General features: G+C 34.7%; 2 protein-coding genes across 2 annotated transcripts; both read left to right on the top strand.

Annotated features, from left to right (window-relative positions):
- The first annotated feature begins 35 nt into the window (after window positions 1-35).
- LOC124843406 (TFIIB zinc-binding protein) lies at window positions 36-3,718 on the top strand. The gene is made up of 5 exons (XM_047320147.2): window positions 36-342; window positions 480-520; window positions 1,189-1,248; window positions 1,356-1,412; window positions 1,504-3,718. The coding sequence occupies exons 1-5, from the start codon at window positions 225-227 to the stop codon at window positions 1,576-1,578; spliced, it is 351 nt and encodes a 116-aa protein (XP_047176103.1). The 5' UTR covers window positions 36-224; the 3' UTR covers window positions 1,579-3,718.
- Window positions 3,719-10,982: 7,264 nt separating this feature from the next.
- LOC148201491 (uncharacterized) lies at window positions 10,983-18,096 on the top strand. The gene is made up of 2 exons (XM_088108678.1): window positions 10,983-11,928; window positions 17,916-18,096. Exons 1-2 carry the CDS (start codon window positions 11,046-11,048, stop codon window positions 17,945-17,947), a joined length of 915 nt encoding a protein of 304 aa, XP_087964804.1. The 5' UTR covers window positions 10,983-11,045; the 3' UTR covers window positions 17,948-18,096.
- The last annotated feature ends 227 nt before the right edge of the window (window positions 18,097-18,323 follow it).

The raw sequence follows: 18,323 nt of genomic DNA, 5'->3' as shown, positions 1-18,323 counted from the left end.
ATTGGTGGGTGAAGGAAGAATTGGGTTTTTTCGACGGGTTCAATTATCTGACCCGGCCCATGATTTTCTTGTCGAGTTGACGGGTCTGACCCGTTTTGACATCCATCGCAGCCCACATCACAGCCCATTAATTAAAAAAAGTGTTTGCTCCTCCTTTCGTCCGTATAGGGTTTTTGCAGCTTCGTCATCCTCTGCGCTAAACACAACTGTGCATATCACCTCCAATGGCGTATTATTCTTCTAGACTCGATTTCTTTTGCCATTTGTGTGGGACAACGCTAATTGTTCCTTCTTCTGAGTACGCCCAATGCCCTTTATGCAAAACTCTCCGAGACATACAAGGTTAAAACCCTATATTTTCTTTTCTTTCAAATCAAGGCGCATGCTTGTTTTATTGTGGTAACGTGTTCTCGAATTTTTTTGATTGTATATTATGTATAACTTTCTCCAATTGACTAATGCAATATGGTTGTGTTCAGATATTCGTGATAAGGAAATAAGTTACACAATTACTGCTGAGGTATGTTTTATTTCGGTTATCTCACATGACTGTGAATTATTACTATTATTATAGTTTATATGCCAGTGTTCATTTTCTGGACTTACTTATGGTGCTTCATGCACTTTTTTTAAAAGAAAAATGAACATGTCTACCTCCACCTTGACTTCACACATGACTCACGAATTCATGACAGACTTTCTATACCTTTTGTTTAAAACTAATGTTAGTCATGACTATACTTTTTGATATCTCAGCTATGTTGTTGTAATGCCAATAATGTAACAGATCAATTGGTAGTATTGCATTAAAGTAACAGAAGAGCATTCAAGTATATATATACACGATCAGTTCTCATGTTATTGGAATTTGATTAGTGTAGCCATATTGAAATTTGGACCTGGGTTTAGATTTTTAATATCAATGTAGCAATGATAGCAAGTAGAGGTGAAATGATATTGTGAAAATACTGGCACAGTTAGTCAGGATTGCTAACATTTTAGGTGCTAAATTTCCTACCAAGAGTTGCAGCAGCTTAGCTGACCAGCTTGATTCTGTTGACAGATTGCAATTGGTCTCTTATAACTGAAATAAGCTAAATTTGTGATTTACCATGACCATGGACATATTCACTTTATGTAAACTATTGGCAATTCATCTTTAAATAAAAGTAACCTTGTGTTTGGCAGGAGATCAGAAGAGAGCTTGGAATGGAAATAATCGAGGAACAGAAGGTTCAATTATCGAAGGTAATGGCATCATTCCATATTAAATATAGCTTGGTTTTTAAGAAGATATTTGTATGTTTTAAATGTTATTGTTTCTTCTCTAAAAAAAACGTATTATTTCTTGACAGGTCAACAAGAAATGTGAAAAATGTGGCCATGATGAAGCTAACTTTTATACCAGACAGGTATCGTTAGACTTTATAATGTATATTTGGCAATTTGATTTGAATGTTATTTGTAGTCCAGAATTATTTATTTCAATCATTCTATTTTCAGATGAGATCAGCAGATGAAGGGCAAACTACTTTCTATACATGTACCCGTTGTGGTCATCAATCTCAGGAGAATTAGTGGTTTACTTTAAGGCTATCTTTGGAAGGAATGTACCAGGAAAAATAGAATGATCTTTAAGGTTATTTTGTATCTGATAATATGCCGCACCTGACCCCTACTAAGGTTGTTATCTGGACTTGGTTATTAATTAATAAGCCTTTTTACCTTAAATTTCTTTTGTATATCAGCTATAAATAATTAACACTACCTGGAGAAATGGCGTAGCAGTACAACCCAAGTAGGCTAGATTCAACATAAAATTTGGGTTGTCTACTCTGTCGAGCATGAAGTTTAACAAATTAGGTTCCTCATCCTTATATAATAAGATATTTTAGCCTTTTAACTCAGCATTTCCGTTTAACAAATCTTTCCAAACTTCCCATCCTAAAGTTGATTTGAGAATTTTGGTTATGTTGACTCTTCTTCATACGTTTGGTTGCATATTTTACACTTGTCTATTTAGTTTTGGTGCAATGAGGTATATGTCCAGTGGTGAACCTGTATTTAGTATAATTTTTTGTGGCTTGTATTAAAAAAGTAGCTTTAGTCTGTAGCCTTACTTTATGAAATCAAATTGTGTCAAATATGAATTACCAAGAAAACAGTCCTTTGGGTTTCAAGAAGGGGAGAAAAACTGTGAATAATATATCTGTCAAAACTCCTCCATCTGCACTTGTCTTGGCAGAACGATCACTTCTGCAGCAGTGATCTCGAAGTTTGTGAGTTTTCTCATCCTTTCTCACTTGCCCATTTCATTTCAACGTTTCTCTGCATTGGTAATTTAGGGATGCATGTTTCGTATTAGCTTTCTATTTCACCTCTGCGGATGTTGTTTGTTTATAATTCTTTTGGAATGAATGCTGTGTATCTGGGCGATTTCAACTGCTAGATCTAGATTGTATTGTAGTTATTTCATATGTCCTATTTAGATTTCCTATTCTTATACCATTAGGATCGATGAAACATTTCTTAGTGTGTTTGTACCATATAATTGGGTTCGTTTTGTGATTTAATCAGGTGCTATTGCTATTTCTACGAAGAAAAGTTGATTGTGGGTTTTGGGCTTTCCGTTCTCTTTGATGTGTTTATACTCTGGATTCAACAAGTAGGCTAGATTCAACAAGCATGAAAGTTTCGGGTTCCTCATCTTTTTATAATAACTCAGCATCACTGTTTAACAAATCTTTCCAACTTCTGATCCTAAAGTTGATTTGAGAACTTTGGTTATGTTGAATCTTCTTCATACGTTTGGTTGCATAGTTTACCCTTGCCTATTTAGTTTTGATACAATGAGGTATATGAGTGTGGTGAACCTGTATTTAGTGTAATTTTGTGACTTGTATTAAGAAAGTAGCTCCAGTCTGTAGCCTCACTATGAAATTGAAATGTGTCAGTTATGAATTACCAAGAAAACAGTCCTTTTATTAAGAGGTGATTTGGTTTAACAGAACAACTTTGGTATTTTATGTAGACTTTATGGGGGTTTACTTGGTAACTTAATGGTATGCTTGAAGTTTTGTTCAAAGTTAGTGTATATAATGTCGAACTTATAATGCTTAAAATTAATTGGTGTCCTCCAGTTCTATTTTATGTATGATACTATGTGATGTTTCATAGATGGAAAGCCTGTGTAAGTGAGATTTTCCTTTATGCACCTTCTGGTTTTTTCTCCTTATAATTTGCCACTCTCCCTCATACACAAAAACCACATCCCTAAGTTAGGAAAAAAAAATTCAAATCTTATTATATAAATCATTTAATGTTCTTGGCAATCAGGGAACTTGCGAAGCACTTAATAAGTCATGTGGGTGCTGTGGAAGCATTTTGGAAGATGAGGCACAACGTGAACAATGAGAGTCAACATGTGACTTGGTAACTCATGTCTTCTGTCACGTGTGTGCTCTTTGTCATGAGTGTCGTGGGCTCCGTCCCAGGTTACCTCATCCTGGCTGTAATGCTCAACCGGTACTGGTTATGATTCCCCCAGCCGAACAGACCATGGGACGTGAAGCTTGAAGATTCTCCATCATCTTGGAAGTGCTATTCTTGTGTATGTCACTGATGCCTCTATGATTTGATGTTGAACCATGTTATGACTCCATCTAAAATGGATCCTGGCTTTTTCATTTTCTTTTTATAAATAAGAACATTAAACCTATTAATTCTGTTTGCCTCCCTTTTATTTTGTATTATATATAGATTTGAATCATATGAGAGAAATTTTCTCCCAATAACTATGTCTATGGGTAACTAGTATTTAGATAATGAACTCAATGAAAGAATTTGGTACATTTAGTGCGTAATTCTTGTATGGTTATGTACTTTCGGCTTAGGCTTTAAATATTGAAAGGAAGTGTAATGTGAACAAGGGGTGCAGCTTAAATGGTGAAACTATTTTATGACGGAACATATCTAGCTACGGCCTCCACTTTCACGCCTTTCCTTGTCTGGAGGACAGCAAATGGAGTGGTTAACGCATGCTTCTGTTTTGCTAGGGTGACATTTGCTTGACAGGGATCTAAGTAAGTAATTTTCATAGAATAGGTAGTGTTCTTTGCGTCCAAATTGCAAGGTCGAGCACGAAGGATGAGGAATAGTTTCAAAAAAACATAACGAGTGTCAGAGTTTCAGCAGAGTAAAGATTATAGAAATAAAGAAAGGTTATGAAAATTTCTAGGGGAAGCCTAAATTGTGAGTGGAGTCCTTAAGCAAAGTATGAGGGAAGCATTTAGTCTTCCTCTTCCTCTTGATCTTCGTCCTCTACTTCTCCTTCTTTAGCATCATCATCTAAGTCTTCATTGTCGTCACCATGGTCTGTTCTCTGAGCTATTGCTGAATGGTTGCAATTTCTTTGTCCACTGCGACGAATGTTGCCACGTAGGTGGAATGGTTTGAGAATAGCATTGTTAGTTGTTTCAGCACACACTTTTCAAAGTCATTCTTTAGTCTAACAGTTGGGGGCATCATAGGACATGCAAATGTTAACTGTATCCACTTGGTCAGCTTTAGGTTCATCTTTGAAAGTCCGTCCTTTTTCACATTTTCGAAGTCCCATATGATGAAGGGTAGGCTTTGCAATCTTATTTGTGTGATTGTATCCCATGGAGACATCATCATTAAGTTAACGTGAAAAAATTCAAAGACTTTGGAGGAAGACGACAAATGGTAAACTCGCCATAGGTAACCTCATGGTTTTGATGATGGTGTCACTTACCACTTCAAACCAGTTAGTAGGAATTCAGCCTTTGAGTGCATGATTTAGGATCAATGAATACCAGTAGTCAGTCATCCCTCTTCATGCCACCGGCCTTACAGTGTATAGTTCCTGGGTTCATTTGGGTGCCCGAGACAGGCTTGAAAGATTCCCAACTTGTTGAATCCAAGAAAGTTTCGGTGGGATTTTTCACTGCCCAACCGAAATCCAACAATGGACATCCATACCTCATCATCAAGCTCTATATCTACCCTTTTAACTTGGGATGTGATGATTCCATTAACTAAATCAGTCCAAACCTTGATACGAGAGTCTGTTTTGAAATATGAATCCTTCGCAAAAAAACTGAAATTCTAGAAATTTGTGGTTGATTACGCTGTGGAGTCACTAGAAGCATATGAAATTTTGTTACGCTTCTTCATCACTTATCCATCCTTCAACATCTACTTCACTAGCCTGCTTCTTGGCCGCGCATTTGATGCGTTTTGGTTTGGAAGAGGAGGCCAGTAGTGAGGTAGAGAAGGTAACTGATTGAGGTTTGCTGGAGGAAAGAGCAGAGGAAGAAGAACAGAATACAATTTAGGGTTTGTAATGCTAAATGTGAGGGAAAGAGATGGGTGGTTAGCTGAATTAATTTTTGGTCAGCGAAATATATAATCTATGCAGAACGTATTATTTAAAGCGAGAAGTTATGGCAATGGTAAGACAAAGCAAAAAGTTATGTGGGACATATTAAAACAAAAGCAATCACATAACACAGTAAGGCACAAAAAGATTGTGTATTAATCGATTAATTGAAGATATAATCGATTAATAATTGCAGAGATACTTTTCGTACAAATTTTTCATTTTGAACATGGAATGTCTAAGATGCTTAGCTAATTTCTGATTGTGAAATCTTTCTTTTGTAAGTGGTTTGATAAAAATATCAGCTAATTAGGGTGTTTATATATTCAATTTTGCATCCTCTTTGGTACATGGTCCCTAATAAAAGGATGTCTTATTTCTATATGTCTTGTCTAGAATGCATGATTGGATTTTTTTTTTTCGAGATTTATAGCATTGGTATGGTCATATCTAAGAGGTATATGTTCTAAGTAGATGTCATAGTCTTATACTTTGCTTTTGATCTAAATGGAATGTGCACAAGAATTACCAACAACAATGTATTATACTTTAGTGGTTGTGTCACATAAGTTTGCCTTTTAGAATGTCATGATATTAAGGAATACCCTAACAAAGGACAAGTTCCACCGATGTTTTTCCTATATGTTTAATCGTTCCTAAAATCTAAATCGCTATATTCAATGAGTGAAATATTAGCACATATATCATAAGTCTAAGGTTTTAGTTACTTTTAGATATTTTAAAATTCTCTATGTAAGTTTTTAAGACATGATTGAAATCTTGCACATACACACACAAACACTATGCATGATGTTAATATGACTAGCAATCAAGTATAGAAGTGAATTGATCATGCCTCTGTCACTACACTTGTCATTGCCATTTATCGGTGTCAACAGCAGCACTGTCATTATCTATTGTTGTCAGTTTCAATTTTGATTGACGATTACACGATTTTGATCGTCTTGGCCAAGTGACCACCATGTTGCCAGCGACTCATTCATTGAAGCTCCTATGCGCTCTCAACGCCTTTTGAAGTTGTGAATATATCTCTTTTTTTCATCATACATGGTGGCATGTCTCGTCTCCTCTTTGACAAAGATTTAGAGGGTCGGGGTCACTCATTTTTCTCTTTCAGGTTTGTCATTTGTTATCATGCGTCCTGTCTCATCTCAAGCAGTTATTCAGAGCATCGAAGTTGGTTTTTTTTTCCTTTTTCAAGTGTCTTGATTGGAGAATCTTGAACTTTTAAGGTTTCTCTCTTGTTCATCCATGGCTTCTTTCGCTGTTGTTTCTTCTAATCTCCTATTTGTTATCATTGCGTTTGACTCGTCCATATATGTTTTTTCTCCTATGACAAAGATGGATTTTGTAAGTTTTTTATAGCCATGTTGCCTCTTCAACAATGACTTCTTTATTCACTGGATGTCAACAATGCATTCATTAACGATGATTTGTAAGAAGAGATTTACATAGAGCAACCTCCCAGATTTATTGCTCGGGAGAAGTCTTCTGGATTTGTATTTCGTCTTCTATTTTGTCCTCACAAATTATTAATAATATTATGTTACTCGAGTGCAAAAGCAAATATTTTCACTAAGTCTTTATGATTATATTAATAACAAGTTTGATACATACAATTTGTATGCTCTAGTTTGAAGGAAAGTGTTACCTATATTATCTTTATTTTATACTTATCTTTTATCTTTAGTTTGTTTGTTTTTATTTGCTTTAAACCCTCGGATGGTCCTCGTATTTGTAGCGGAATCTCAAGTGGGTCCTCTTGTTGAAAACGATCTTAAGTGGGTCCTAAATTTTAAAAAAGTGAGTCAATTAAGCATTTTCCGTTAAGTGTTGACAGACGATGTTAACTGATGTTGACGTGTTGCACAAATAATATGCTAATGTAACAATGTTTTATTATGTGGAATTTTTATTTAAATGAATAGTTCTTAACGTGGCACAATCTTTCTCATCTAGGTTCTTCCCATCTTCACCAATTCAGAATGTTCGTCATTAAGATTGTAGTTTCTTTTTCAAAAAAAGAAGTCTTGTTTTTGCCCACCATAGGAACAAATTGTTGCCCTAAAATTGAGGGTTGGGCGTTAGACCTATTATGATAACTAGGGATGGCAACGGGTCGGGCACGGGTAGTGCCTACCCGCAACCTGACCCGTCGGATAAAATTGTACCTGCAACCTAACCCGCTACCCGTTGGGTACCCGTTTAAAAAATACTCGCAGGTATTTTAAAACCAGCGGGTACCCGCGGATACCCGCAAAAAATGAAATAAAATTATTTAATACATATTTAAAATAAAATTACAATATATATATATATATATATATATATACATATATATAATATAATCTAAATTAAATATAAATTAAAATTTAATTTTAATTAAATTTAACCTAATAAAATATAATTTTATTTTATTTTTAATTAATTTAATTAAAAAATATATAATTTTTTTTTTAATTTTTCACGGGTAGCAGGTACCCGCGGGGCTGGTAGTATACTACCCGTACCCGACCCGTTTAGAAGCGAGTATTAAAATACCCGTTACCTGCGGGTAGTAAAGATCCACAAATAGTTACTATCTGCCGCAGATTTTATCCGCGGATACCCGTTGTAAGATCCTTGAAAATATTTGTATGTTAAAATGTAAGATCCATGAAAAAAAAAATATTTATAATAGTAAATTTTAACATTTTATTAGTAATAATAATTTTAATGGATAGAAAAATGTAAATTTTTGGATATAAAGTTATAGTAATTTTGGAGGGAGAGCTTCAAATTTTTGATAACTTATTTAGGATTTTTTTAGAAATGTGAATAGTGAATAGTGAATAGTAAATAGTAAATAGTGAATAGTGAATAGTGAATAGTTAAAAAAAAAATATTAAAATAAATTATGGAAGAGAACACTCCACGTAGAATTAATCATTCAGAGATAAGAATGGTGAATAAAAAAATAATTTTTGAATAGTAAAAATGAATAGTAAAAGTGAATAGTAAAAATGAATAGTAAAAATGAATAGTAAAATTTTTGGCTATAAATAGCCAAGGGGGGGAGGCTGAAGATTTACACCAAAATTCTAGAGAAATTGTGAGAGAAGAGAGTTAGAGGAAATTCTAGTTAAAGAGGGGAAATTCTGGAAGTTTCCGGAGAACGGTTTGAGAAGAGGAAACTAAGTATGGAATAGAGGTAAGGGAAGCTAACTTTGAGTATTTATTTTTGTATTATCTTGAGTCTTGAATATGCTATATTTTTCTTTTGTCTGATTTTAAATCTTAAATATGGAGTATTTTGTTTCTGTATGATTTTGAATTTTAAATGAGAATATGTTTTTTTGTGTGTTAATATCCAAGTGTGAAAATTTTAAAATGTGATATTGATTATGTTATGTCAATTGTATGTTATTAGTGGTTTATTTTTTTTTTGGAAGGATTAGAAATTGTCTAACCGGCTCTGCCAGATTCAATTTCTTGTTTCCCCAAACATTTTATTGTTTTCCTTATTTATTTTTATTGTATTTTGGAAGGATTAGAAATTGTCTAACCGGCTCTGCCAGATTCAATTTCTTGATTCCCCAAATTTTTTTTTATTTCCTTCCGTATTTATTTTATTACATTTTTGGAAGGATTAGAAGTTGTCTAACCGGCTCTGCCAGATTCAACTTCTTGTTTCCCCAAACTATTTATTTCTTTACTTATTTATTTTATTGAATTTTTGGAAGGATTAGAAGTTGTCTAACCGGCTCTGCCAGATTCAACTTCTTATTTCCCCAGACATGTATTGTTCTTGTTATTTAATTATATTGTATTGATGGATGGATTAGAAGTTGTCTAACCGGCTCTGCTAGATTCAACTTCTTGTTTCCCCATGAATTTTTATATTAAGATTATTGTTATGATAGTCAAATATTGTATTCTTCTATGACCATTTATAGTAATGTTTTATTATTGTTAATTGTTTATAATTATCTTGTATGAATTCTATTATGGATGTTTATTGTAATGATTTTATTGAATGAGTTTGTTGGCTGAAATTAATCTGGTTGGAAGGTTTGGAATAAGGGTTCTGTAATAGCTTGTATATTGGTATTAAATATATATACAGTGTTTGAGGTTGTTGTGAGAGGAAGTAAAATTAGGCATTTTAAGATTTAGAGCATAAGAAAACAAGGTAGATAAATTAAATAAATAAATTGTTAATTATTGAAGGCCTCCCTTTGTTGGTAGGATAGAGGAACCTTAAAAACCTGAGTTGGCACATCCCTGATCATAGAGCAGCCCTGGCCTGGTCCAGTCAGTTGTGACTAGTCATATGTGCTGGCGTCGAAGGTGAGTTTGATGCGTTCAGACATCTGGGTCCTTTCCGGTGACCAATTGGGGTAAAGAAAAATCTCTACTAGGATGAAAATAAAATAAAACAAGTTGATTGTAGATGCATAATATTATCATGGTAAAAATTTCATATATATTTTATTTATCATTACATTGAGCCCAGACTTTAATATGTAGTTCCTAAGATATGTTGATGTATTTTGGTTGATCCATGATCTTTGTTTGGTGAAAATATGTTGAGTTATACTCGTTATGGGCAAAATGAGTTTATAATATGAAGCATGATATCTGTCAATGTGTTTAATTTATCGATACCAAAACGGGTTATTATGAATTCATGATTAAAGAATGAACATGATTGAGTTAGGTGGATAAGAGGGTATGAATTGTTGGTTTTTATGAAATGTTGGAGTGGATATGAGAAATCATTACTTATGAAATGATGTTTACTACCGGGAGTAGTATGTTCGAGTTATACCATGAGAGTTTGGTATGAGCAAAGTAACACCTGAGATTTATGGAAGCAGGCAGAGAGGGGTCTGACCATAAGGCTTCAGAAAGTAAGACATAGTATGTAAGTGAGGCTTAAGGAAGCAGGCAGAGAGCGGTCTGACCATAAGGCTTCATGAGTAAGCATGGTACACTTGTAAGATTTATGGAAATGAGAAAGATGATTTTGATAATGATGAATTAATGACATCGGAATAATGATATTTTATCAATTGCAGAAATACCTGATTTTAATATTTTTGTTACAAGTTTAATGATTTTATGATATGGTTGGCTTACCCTTATTTGTTTGTACTATGATCATATAACTCATGTTATATGTGATTAGATAATGTTGCAGATGCGGTTGAAAAAGCTTAGAGATGAGAGAGATGCGGGGAAAAACTTTCAGGGATTTTTGTAAAAAGAATAAATTTGTATTGGGAAGATTATGTTGTGTAAAATTTATAAGTTGAAATTTCAATGGTGAAGACTATATTGTTTAAAGTTTGTAAGTTTGGTATTGTACTTTGGAGTAATTGAAATAAAGTTTGATTGTTTATATGAGATATCAAATTAATTTAGTCTCTACTATCAGTAATACCCTTTAAAATATTCGGGTGTTACATTATGGTATCAGAGCAATGGTTTTCGAAAGTATTTTAGGACTATGGGGAGTGAAATTATTATTCTTAGTAAAACTATTAATGGTTATGATGAAAATGACTATTTGGAGGAAATTGATATCATATGCTAAATTGTATTGTTATCTTTTTGAAGAAATCATTTAAACTCGACAAAGATGCAGCAACAACAAGTTGATCAAGTACCTCAAAATCATTCTAGCTTGAATGACTTCTTAAGGCATGATCCAACTAAATTTAATGGGGAGGCTACTCCTGATGAGGCTGACTCTTGGCTAAGGCAGAACGAGAAGATTTTTCGGGTAATAACTTGCTCAGAAGAACAAAAATTAACTTATGCATCATTTCTTTTGGTGGGTGAGGCTGAATATTGGTGGGAAAGTATGCAACAGTTGATGACGGTTCGTGGTGAGACTGTGAATTGGGAGAACTTTAAGATAAGGTTCTTGGAAAAATATTTTCCAAACAGTGCAAAATTTGCAAGGGAGGCGGAGTTTCTGACCTTACAACAAAGAAGGTTATCAGTACAAGAGTACGTAGTAAAATTTAATTATCTCTCGAGGTTTTATACTCAGAATATCACAGAAGAATGGAGATGTCGAAAATTCGAGGGAGGACTAAGGCATGAACTGAAGAAGGTACTTATGCCATTGGAAATACAAGAGTTTCCAGCATTGGTAGAGAAAGCCAGAATGATAGAATTGTTGGAGTTTGATCCAAGTAGAGTTTCCAGACTTGCAAAGGGAGAATCTTCAATGAAATTCAACAAGAAACCTTATGAAAAACCACAATTATCATATCGAGGAACAGTGAAGTGTTTTGAGTGTGGAGGGGCACATTTCAGACGTGACTGCCCTAAACTTACTGGGGAAAGAGTTGAAGGGAAGAGATGTTTCATCTGCAATGATCCAGGACACTTTGCTAATGTCTGTCCAAAGAAAAAGAAGGTGGGAGAACCACAACAACAAGATTCTGCTGAAGTAAAGCCCCGGGCAACAGGAAGAGTATTCGCAATGTCTGCAGAAGAGGCTACTAAGCCAGGTACATTAATCTTACACACCTGTATGCTGTTAGGAGAATGCGTATATGTTTTGTTTGACTCTGGAGCCACACACTCCTTTATATCTCTAGCATGTTTAGAAAGACTCGGATTACCGATGCTTGATCTAGGGTGTGAATTAGTAGTTTCTACACCAGCATCGGGACCAGTTACGACCAGTTCAGTCTGTGTCGGATGCCCGATCCAAATTGCAGGACGCGAGTTCAAAGTGAACTTGATCTGCTTACCCCTTCAAAATCTAGACATTATTTTAGGAATGGATTGGTTGACTGCCAATCACGTTCTTATTGATTGTGGGAAACAAAAGATAGAGTTTCTAAATTTGAACAATTTAGAACTAAGCTCAACTCGAGTCGCTGCGAAGGATATCAAAGATGGAGCTACCTGCTATGTGGTGTTAGCTCAGGAGAAAAGAGAGAATACTGAAGAACAAATCATCGGAATACCTGTGGTAGAAGAATATGTTGATGTTTTTCCAGAAGAAGTGCCAGGTTTACCACCTAGTCGAGAGATCGATTTCACAATAGATCTAGTGCCCGGAGCTGGCCCGGTTTTTATGGCTCCATACAGAATGGCTCCTGCCGAACTAGCAGAGTTGAAAAAGCAAATCGAAGATCTGTTGGAGAAGAAGTTTATCCGTCCAAGTGTGTCTCCATGGGGAGCTCCTGTATTGCTGGTGAAGAAGAAGGATGGAAGTTCAAGGTTGTGCGTGGATTATCGACAGTTGAACAAGGTTACAATAAAGAACAAATATCCTTTGCCAAGAATCGATGATCTATTAGATCAGTTGAGAGGAGCAGAGGTGTTTTCAAAAATTGATCTCAGATCTGGTTACCATCAGATTCTTGTCAAGACGGAAGATGTACAAAAGACGGCTTTCAGATCTCGCTATGGACACTTTGAGTACGTGGTAATGCCGTTTGGTGTGACGAATGCCCCAGCGATTTTTATGGACTACATGAACAGAATATTTCGGTCATGTTTAGATAAGTTCGTGGTAGTATTTATCGACGATATTCTTATCTATTCAGAGAATAAGGAAAAGCATGCAGAACACTTGAGGGTGGCGTTGGAAATTTTAAGAAAACATCAACTGTATGGGAAACTATCAAAGTGTGAGTTCTGGATAGAGAAAGTACAATTTTTGGGTCATGTGATTTCTGCTCAAGGAATCTCAGTGGATCCAGCAAAAGTGGAAGCTGTGCTAAAGTGGGAGCGGCCGAAAACTGTAACTGAAGTACGAAGTTTTGTAGGATTAGCCGGTTATTACCGACGTTTTGTCGAAGGGTTTTCCAAGATTGTAGGTCCTCTAACTCAGTTAACTCGTAAAGATCAACCATTTCTGTGGACTGACAAGTGCGAAGCCAGTTTTGAAAATATGAAGCAACGACTAACATCAGCACCAGTATTAATCATTCCAGACTCTAGCAAATCTTTTGAGGTGTACTGCGATGCGTCATATCAAGGATTGGGGTGCGTTCTAATGCAAGGAAGGAGACCTGTAGCTTATGCATCTAGGCAGTTAAAAGCGCATGAGAAAAACTACCCAACGCATGACATCGAACTTGCAGCAGTAGTATTTGCATTAAAGACATGGAGACACTACCTCTATGGGGCAAGTTTCCAAGTTTTTAGTGACCATAAGAGTCTAAAGTATTTGTTCGATCAAAAGGAATTGAACATGCGACAAAGAAGATGGATGGAATATATGAAGGACTATGACTTCGAGCTTTTATATCACCCAGGAAAAGCCAATGTGGTGGTAGATGCATTGAGTAGGAGACAAGCTCAGATAACAACGATGATGGTGAAGGAATTAGAACTGTTAGAAAAGTTACGTGATATGAACTTGGGGTTGCAGTTAAACCCAGATCACATATGGTGTAGTAATTTAGTAATCACTAGTGACTTCTTAGAACAAGTGAAGGTTGAGCAGTCGATGGATCAAGAGTTGCAGCAAAAGATCAGGTTGTTGGACACCGATCAAGCTAAGGAGTTCGTTCTAAGTAAAGATGGCATACTTCGATTTAAAAACAGAGTGTGTATCCCTGCAAAGAGTGAATTAAAACATTTAATTTTAGACGAAGGCCATAAAAGTCGTCTTAGCATACATCCAGGTATGACTAAGATGTATAAGGACCTGAAAGAGTCATTTTGGTGGAATGGAATGAAGAGGGATGTGGCCGAGTTTGTAGCAGCCTGCTTGGTGTGTCAAAAAGCAAAAGTGGAGCATCAAAAACCGGGAGGGATGTTACGACAGTTAGACATTCCTCAATGGAAGTGGGACAGTATCTCGATGGACTTTGTAACACATTTACCAAAATCATCAAAAGGTCACGATTCTATCTGGGTTATCGTTGATAGACTAACCAAGAGCGCTCACTTTTTCCCATTAATCAACGTATGTCACTAGAAAAGCTGACGGAGTTATACATCGGGGAAGTAGTGAGGTTGCATGGCATACCTACAAGCATTGTGTCAGACAGAGATCCAAGGTTTACTTCAAGGTTTTGGCAGACGCTACAGAAGGCTCTGGGAACACAGTTGAAGATGAGTTCGGCTTATCACCCTCAGACTGATGGTCAAACAGAAAGGACTATTCAATCTTTGGAGGATTTGCTGAGAACTTGTGTATTAGATCATCTTGGAAGTTGGAATGAGATACTACCATTAGTAGAATTTACTTACAACAACAGTTATCATTCCAGTATTGGTATGCCACCATATGAAGCTTTATATGGAAGAAGATGTAGAACACCGTTGTGTTGGTTTCAAGATGGGGAAGCACTGACAGTGGGACCCGAGCTATTACAACAAACCACAGAAAAAATAAAATTAGTCCAAGATCGGATGAAAGCAACTCAAAGTAGACAAAAGTCATATGCCGACAAAGGAAGAAGACCGTTAGAATTTGAAGAAGGAGATCATGTATTCTTACGAGTAACGCCAACTACAGGAGTCGGGAGAGCTATCAAGATGAGGAAACTGACACCAAAATTTCTCGGACCGTATCAAATTCTCAAAAAGATTGGGCCAGTGGCTTATGAGATAGCACTACCACCTCGATTGACATATTTGCATAACGTTTTTCATGTATCCCAACTGCGGAAGTATATTCCAGATCCAAAGCATGTGTTAGAAGTTGATGAAATTCAGGTCAAGGAAAATTTAACAATGGAAGTTGGCCCAGTGCGTATACTAGATGTTCAAATGAAAAAGTTAAGAGGGAAGGATATTCGCACGGTAAAGGTACTTTGGAATGAAGACACACAGGAAATGACTTGGGAATTGGAAGAATTTATGATAAAGGAATATCCATATCTCTTTTGTAAGTAATTTTTTTTTTGTTAAATAGTCTTTGTTTAAATAAATAATTTTCGAGGGCGAAAATAATTGTTGTTGGGGAGATTGTAAGATCCTTGAAAATATTTGTATGTTAAAATGTAAGATCCATGAAAAAAAAAAATATTTATAATAGTAAATTTTAACATTTTATTAGTAATAATAATTTTAATGGATAGAAAAATGTAAATTTTTGGATATAAAGTTATAGTAATTTTGGAGGGAGAGCTTCAAATTTTTGATAACTTATTTAGGATTTTTTTAGAAATGTGAATAGTGAATAGTGAATAGTAAATAGTAAATAGTGAATAGTGAATAGTGAATAGTTAAAAAAAAAAATATTAAAATAAATTATGGAAGAGAACACTCCACGTAGAATTAATCATTCAGAGATAAGAATGGTGAATAAAAAATAATTTTTGAATAGTAAAAATGAATAGTAAAAGTGAATAGTAAAAATGAATAGTAAAAATGAATAGTAAAATTTTTGGCTATAAATAGCCAAGGGGGGGAGGCTGAAGATTTACACCAAAATTCTAGAGAAATTGTGAGAGAAGAGAGTTAGAGGAAATTCTAGTTAAAGAGGGGAAATTCTGGAAGTTTCCGGAGAACGGTTTGAGAAGAGGAAACTAAGTATGGAATAGAGGTAAGGGAAGCTAACTTTGAGTATTTATTTTTGTATTATCTTGAGTCTTGAATATGCTATATTTTTCTTTTGTCTGATTTTAAATCTTAAATATGGAGTATTTTGTTTCTGTATGATTTTGAATTTTAAATGAGAATATGTTTTTTTGTGTGTTAATATCCAAGTGTGAAAATTTTAAAATGTGATATTGATTATGTTATGTCAATTGTATGTTATTAGTGGTTTATTTTTTTTTTGGAAGGATTAGAAATTGTCTAACCGGCTCTGCCAGATTCAATTTCTTGTTTCCCCAAACATTTTATTGTTTTCCTTATTTATTTTTATTGTATTTTGGAAGGATTAGAAATTGTCTAACCGGCTCTGCCAGATTCAATTTCTTGATTCCCCAAATTTTTTTTTATTTCCTTCCGTATTTATTTTATTACATTTTTGGAAGGATTAGAAGTTGTCTAACCGGCTCTGCCAGATTCAACTTCTTGTTTCCCCAAACTATTTATTTCTTTACTTATTTATTTTATTGAATTTTTGGAAGGATTAGAAGTTGTCTAACCGGCTCTGCCAGATTCAACTTCTTATTTCCCCAGACATGTATTGTTCTTGTTATTTAATTATATTGTATTGATGGATGGATTAGAAGTTGTCTAACCGGCTCTGCCAGATTCAACTTCTTGTTTCCCCATGAATTTTTATATTAAGATTATTGTTATGATAGTCAAATATTGTATTCTTCTATGACCATTTATAGTAATGTTTTATTATTGTTAATTGTTTATAATTATCTTGTATGAATTCTATTATGGATGTTTATTGTAATGATTTTATTGAATGAGTTTGTTGGCTGAAATTAATCTGGTTGGAAGGTTTGGAATAAGGGTTCTGTAATAGCTTGTATATTGGTATTAAATATATATACAGTGTTTGAGGTTGTTGTGAGAGGAAGTAAAATTAGGCATTTTAAGATTTAGAGCATAAGAAAACAAGGTAGATAAATTAAATAAATAAATTGTTAATTATTGAAGGCCTCCCTTTGTTGGTAGGATAGAGGAACCTTAAAAACCTGAGTTGGCACATCCCTGATCATAGAGCAGCCCTGGCCTGGTCCAGTCAGTTGTGACTAGTCATATGTGCTGGCGTCGAAGGTGAGTTTGATGCGTTCAGACATCTGGGTCCTTTCCGGTGACCAATTGGGGTAAAGAAAAATCTCTACTAGGATGAAAATAAAATAAAACAAGTTGATTGTAGATGCATAATATTATCATGGTAAAAATTTCATATATATTTTATTTATCATTACATTGAGCCCAGACTTTAATATGTAGTTCCTAAGATATGTTGATGTATTTTGGTTGATCCATGATCTTTGTTTGGTGAAAATATGTTGAGTTATACTCGTTATGGGCAAAATGAGTTTATAATATGAAGCATGATATCTGTCAATGTGTTTAATTTATCGATACCAAAACGGGTTATTATGAATTCATGATTAAAGAATGAACATGATTGAGTTAGGTGGATAAGAGGGTATGAATTGTTGGTTTTTATGAAATGTTGGAGTGGATATGAGAAATCATTACTTATGAAATGATGTTTACTACCGGGAGTAGTATGTTCGAGTTATACCATGAGAGTTTGGTATGAGCAAAGTAACACCTGAGATTTATGGAAGCAGGCAGAGAGGGGTCTGACCATAAGGCTTCAGAAAGTAAGACATAGTATGTAAGTGAGGCTTAAGGAAGCAGGCAGAGAGCGGTCTGACCATAAGGCTTCATGAGTAAGCATGGTACACTTGTAAGATTTATGGAAATGAGAAAGATGATTTTGATAATGATGAATTAATGACATCGGAATAATGATATTTTATCAATTGCAGAAATACCTGATTTTAATATTTTTGTTACAAGTTTAATGATTTTATGATATGGTTGGCTTACCCTTATTTGTTTGTACTATGATCATATAACTCATGTTATATGTGATTAGATAATGTTGCAGATGCGGTTGAAAAAGCTTAGAGATGAGAGAGATGCGGGGAAAAACTTTCAGGGATTTTTGTAAAAAGAATAAATTTGTATTGGGAAGATTATGTTGTGTAAAATTTATAAGTTGAAATTTCAATGGTGAAGACTATATTGTTTAAAGTTTGTAAGTTTGGTATTGTACTTTGGAGTAATTGAAATAAAGTTTGATTGTTTATATGAGATATCAAATTAATTTAGTCTCTACTATCAGTAATACCCTTTAAAATATTCGGGTGTTACACCCGTGCCCGCGGATAAAATTGTCATCCCTAATGATAACGAATCAGAGCCTGCTAACCACCATTTTGATCAAACATTGCAACCTTTTGAACAGATCCAAAATCAGGAAGGTAAGGATTAGTATAGTCTC

Source organism: Vigna umbellata, chromosome 3 (assembly GCF_029865625.1).
Source record: "Vigna umbellata cultivar VRB3 chromosome 3, Vumbellata_1.0, whole genome shotgun sequence".
In the NCBI taxonomy this organism is placed as follows: Eukaryota; Viridiplantae; Streptophyta; class Magnoliopsida; order Fabales; family Fabaceae; genus Vigna; species Vigna umbellata.
Note: the sequence above shows the minus strand (reverse complement) of the source record. Positions and strands in the feature narration are given on the sequence as shown.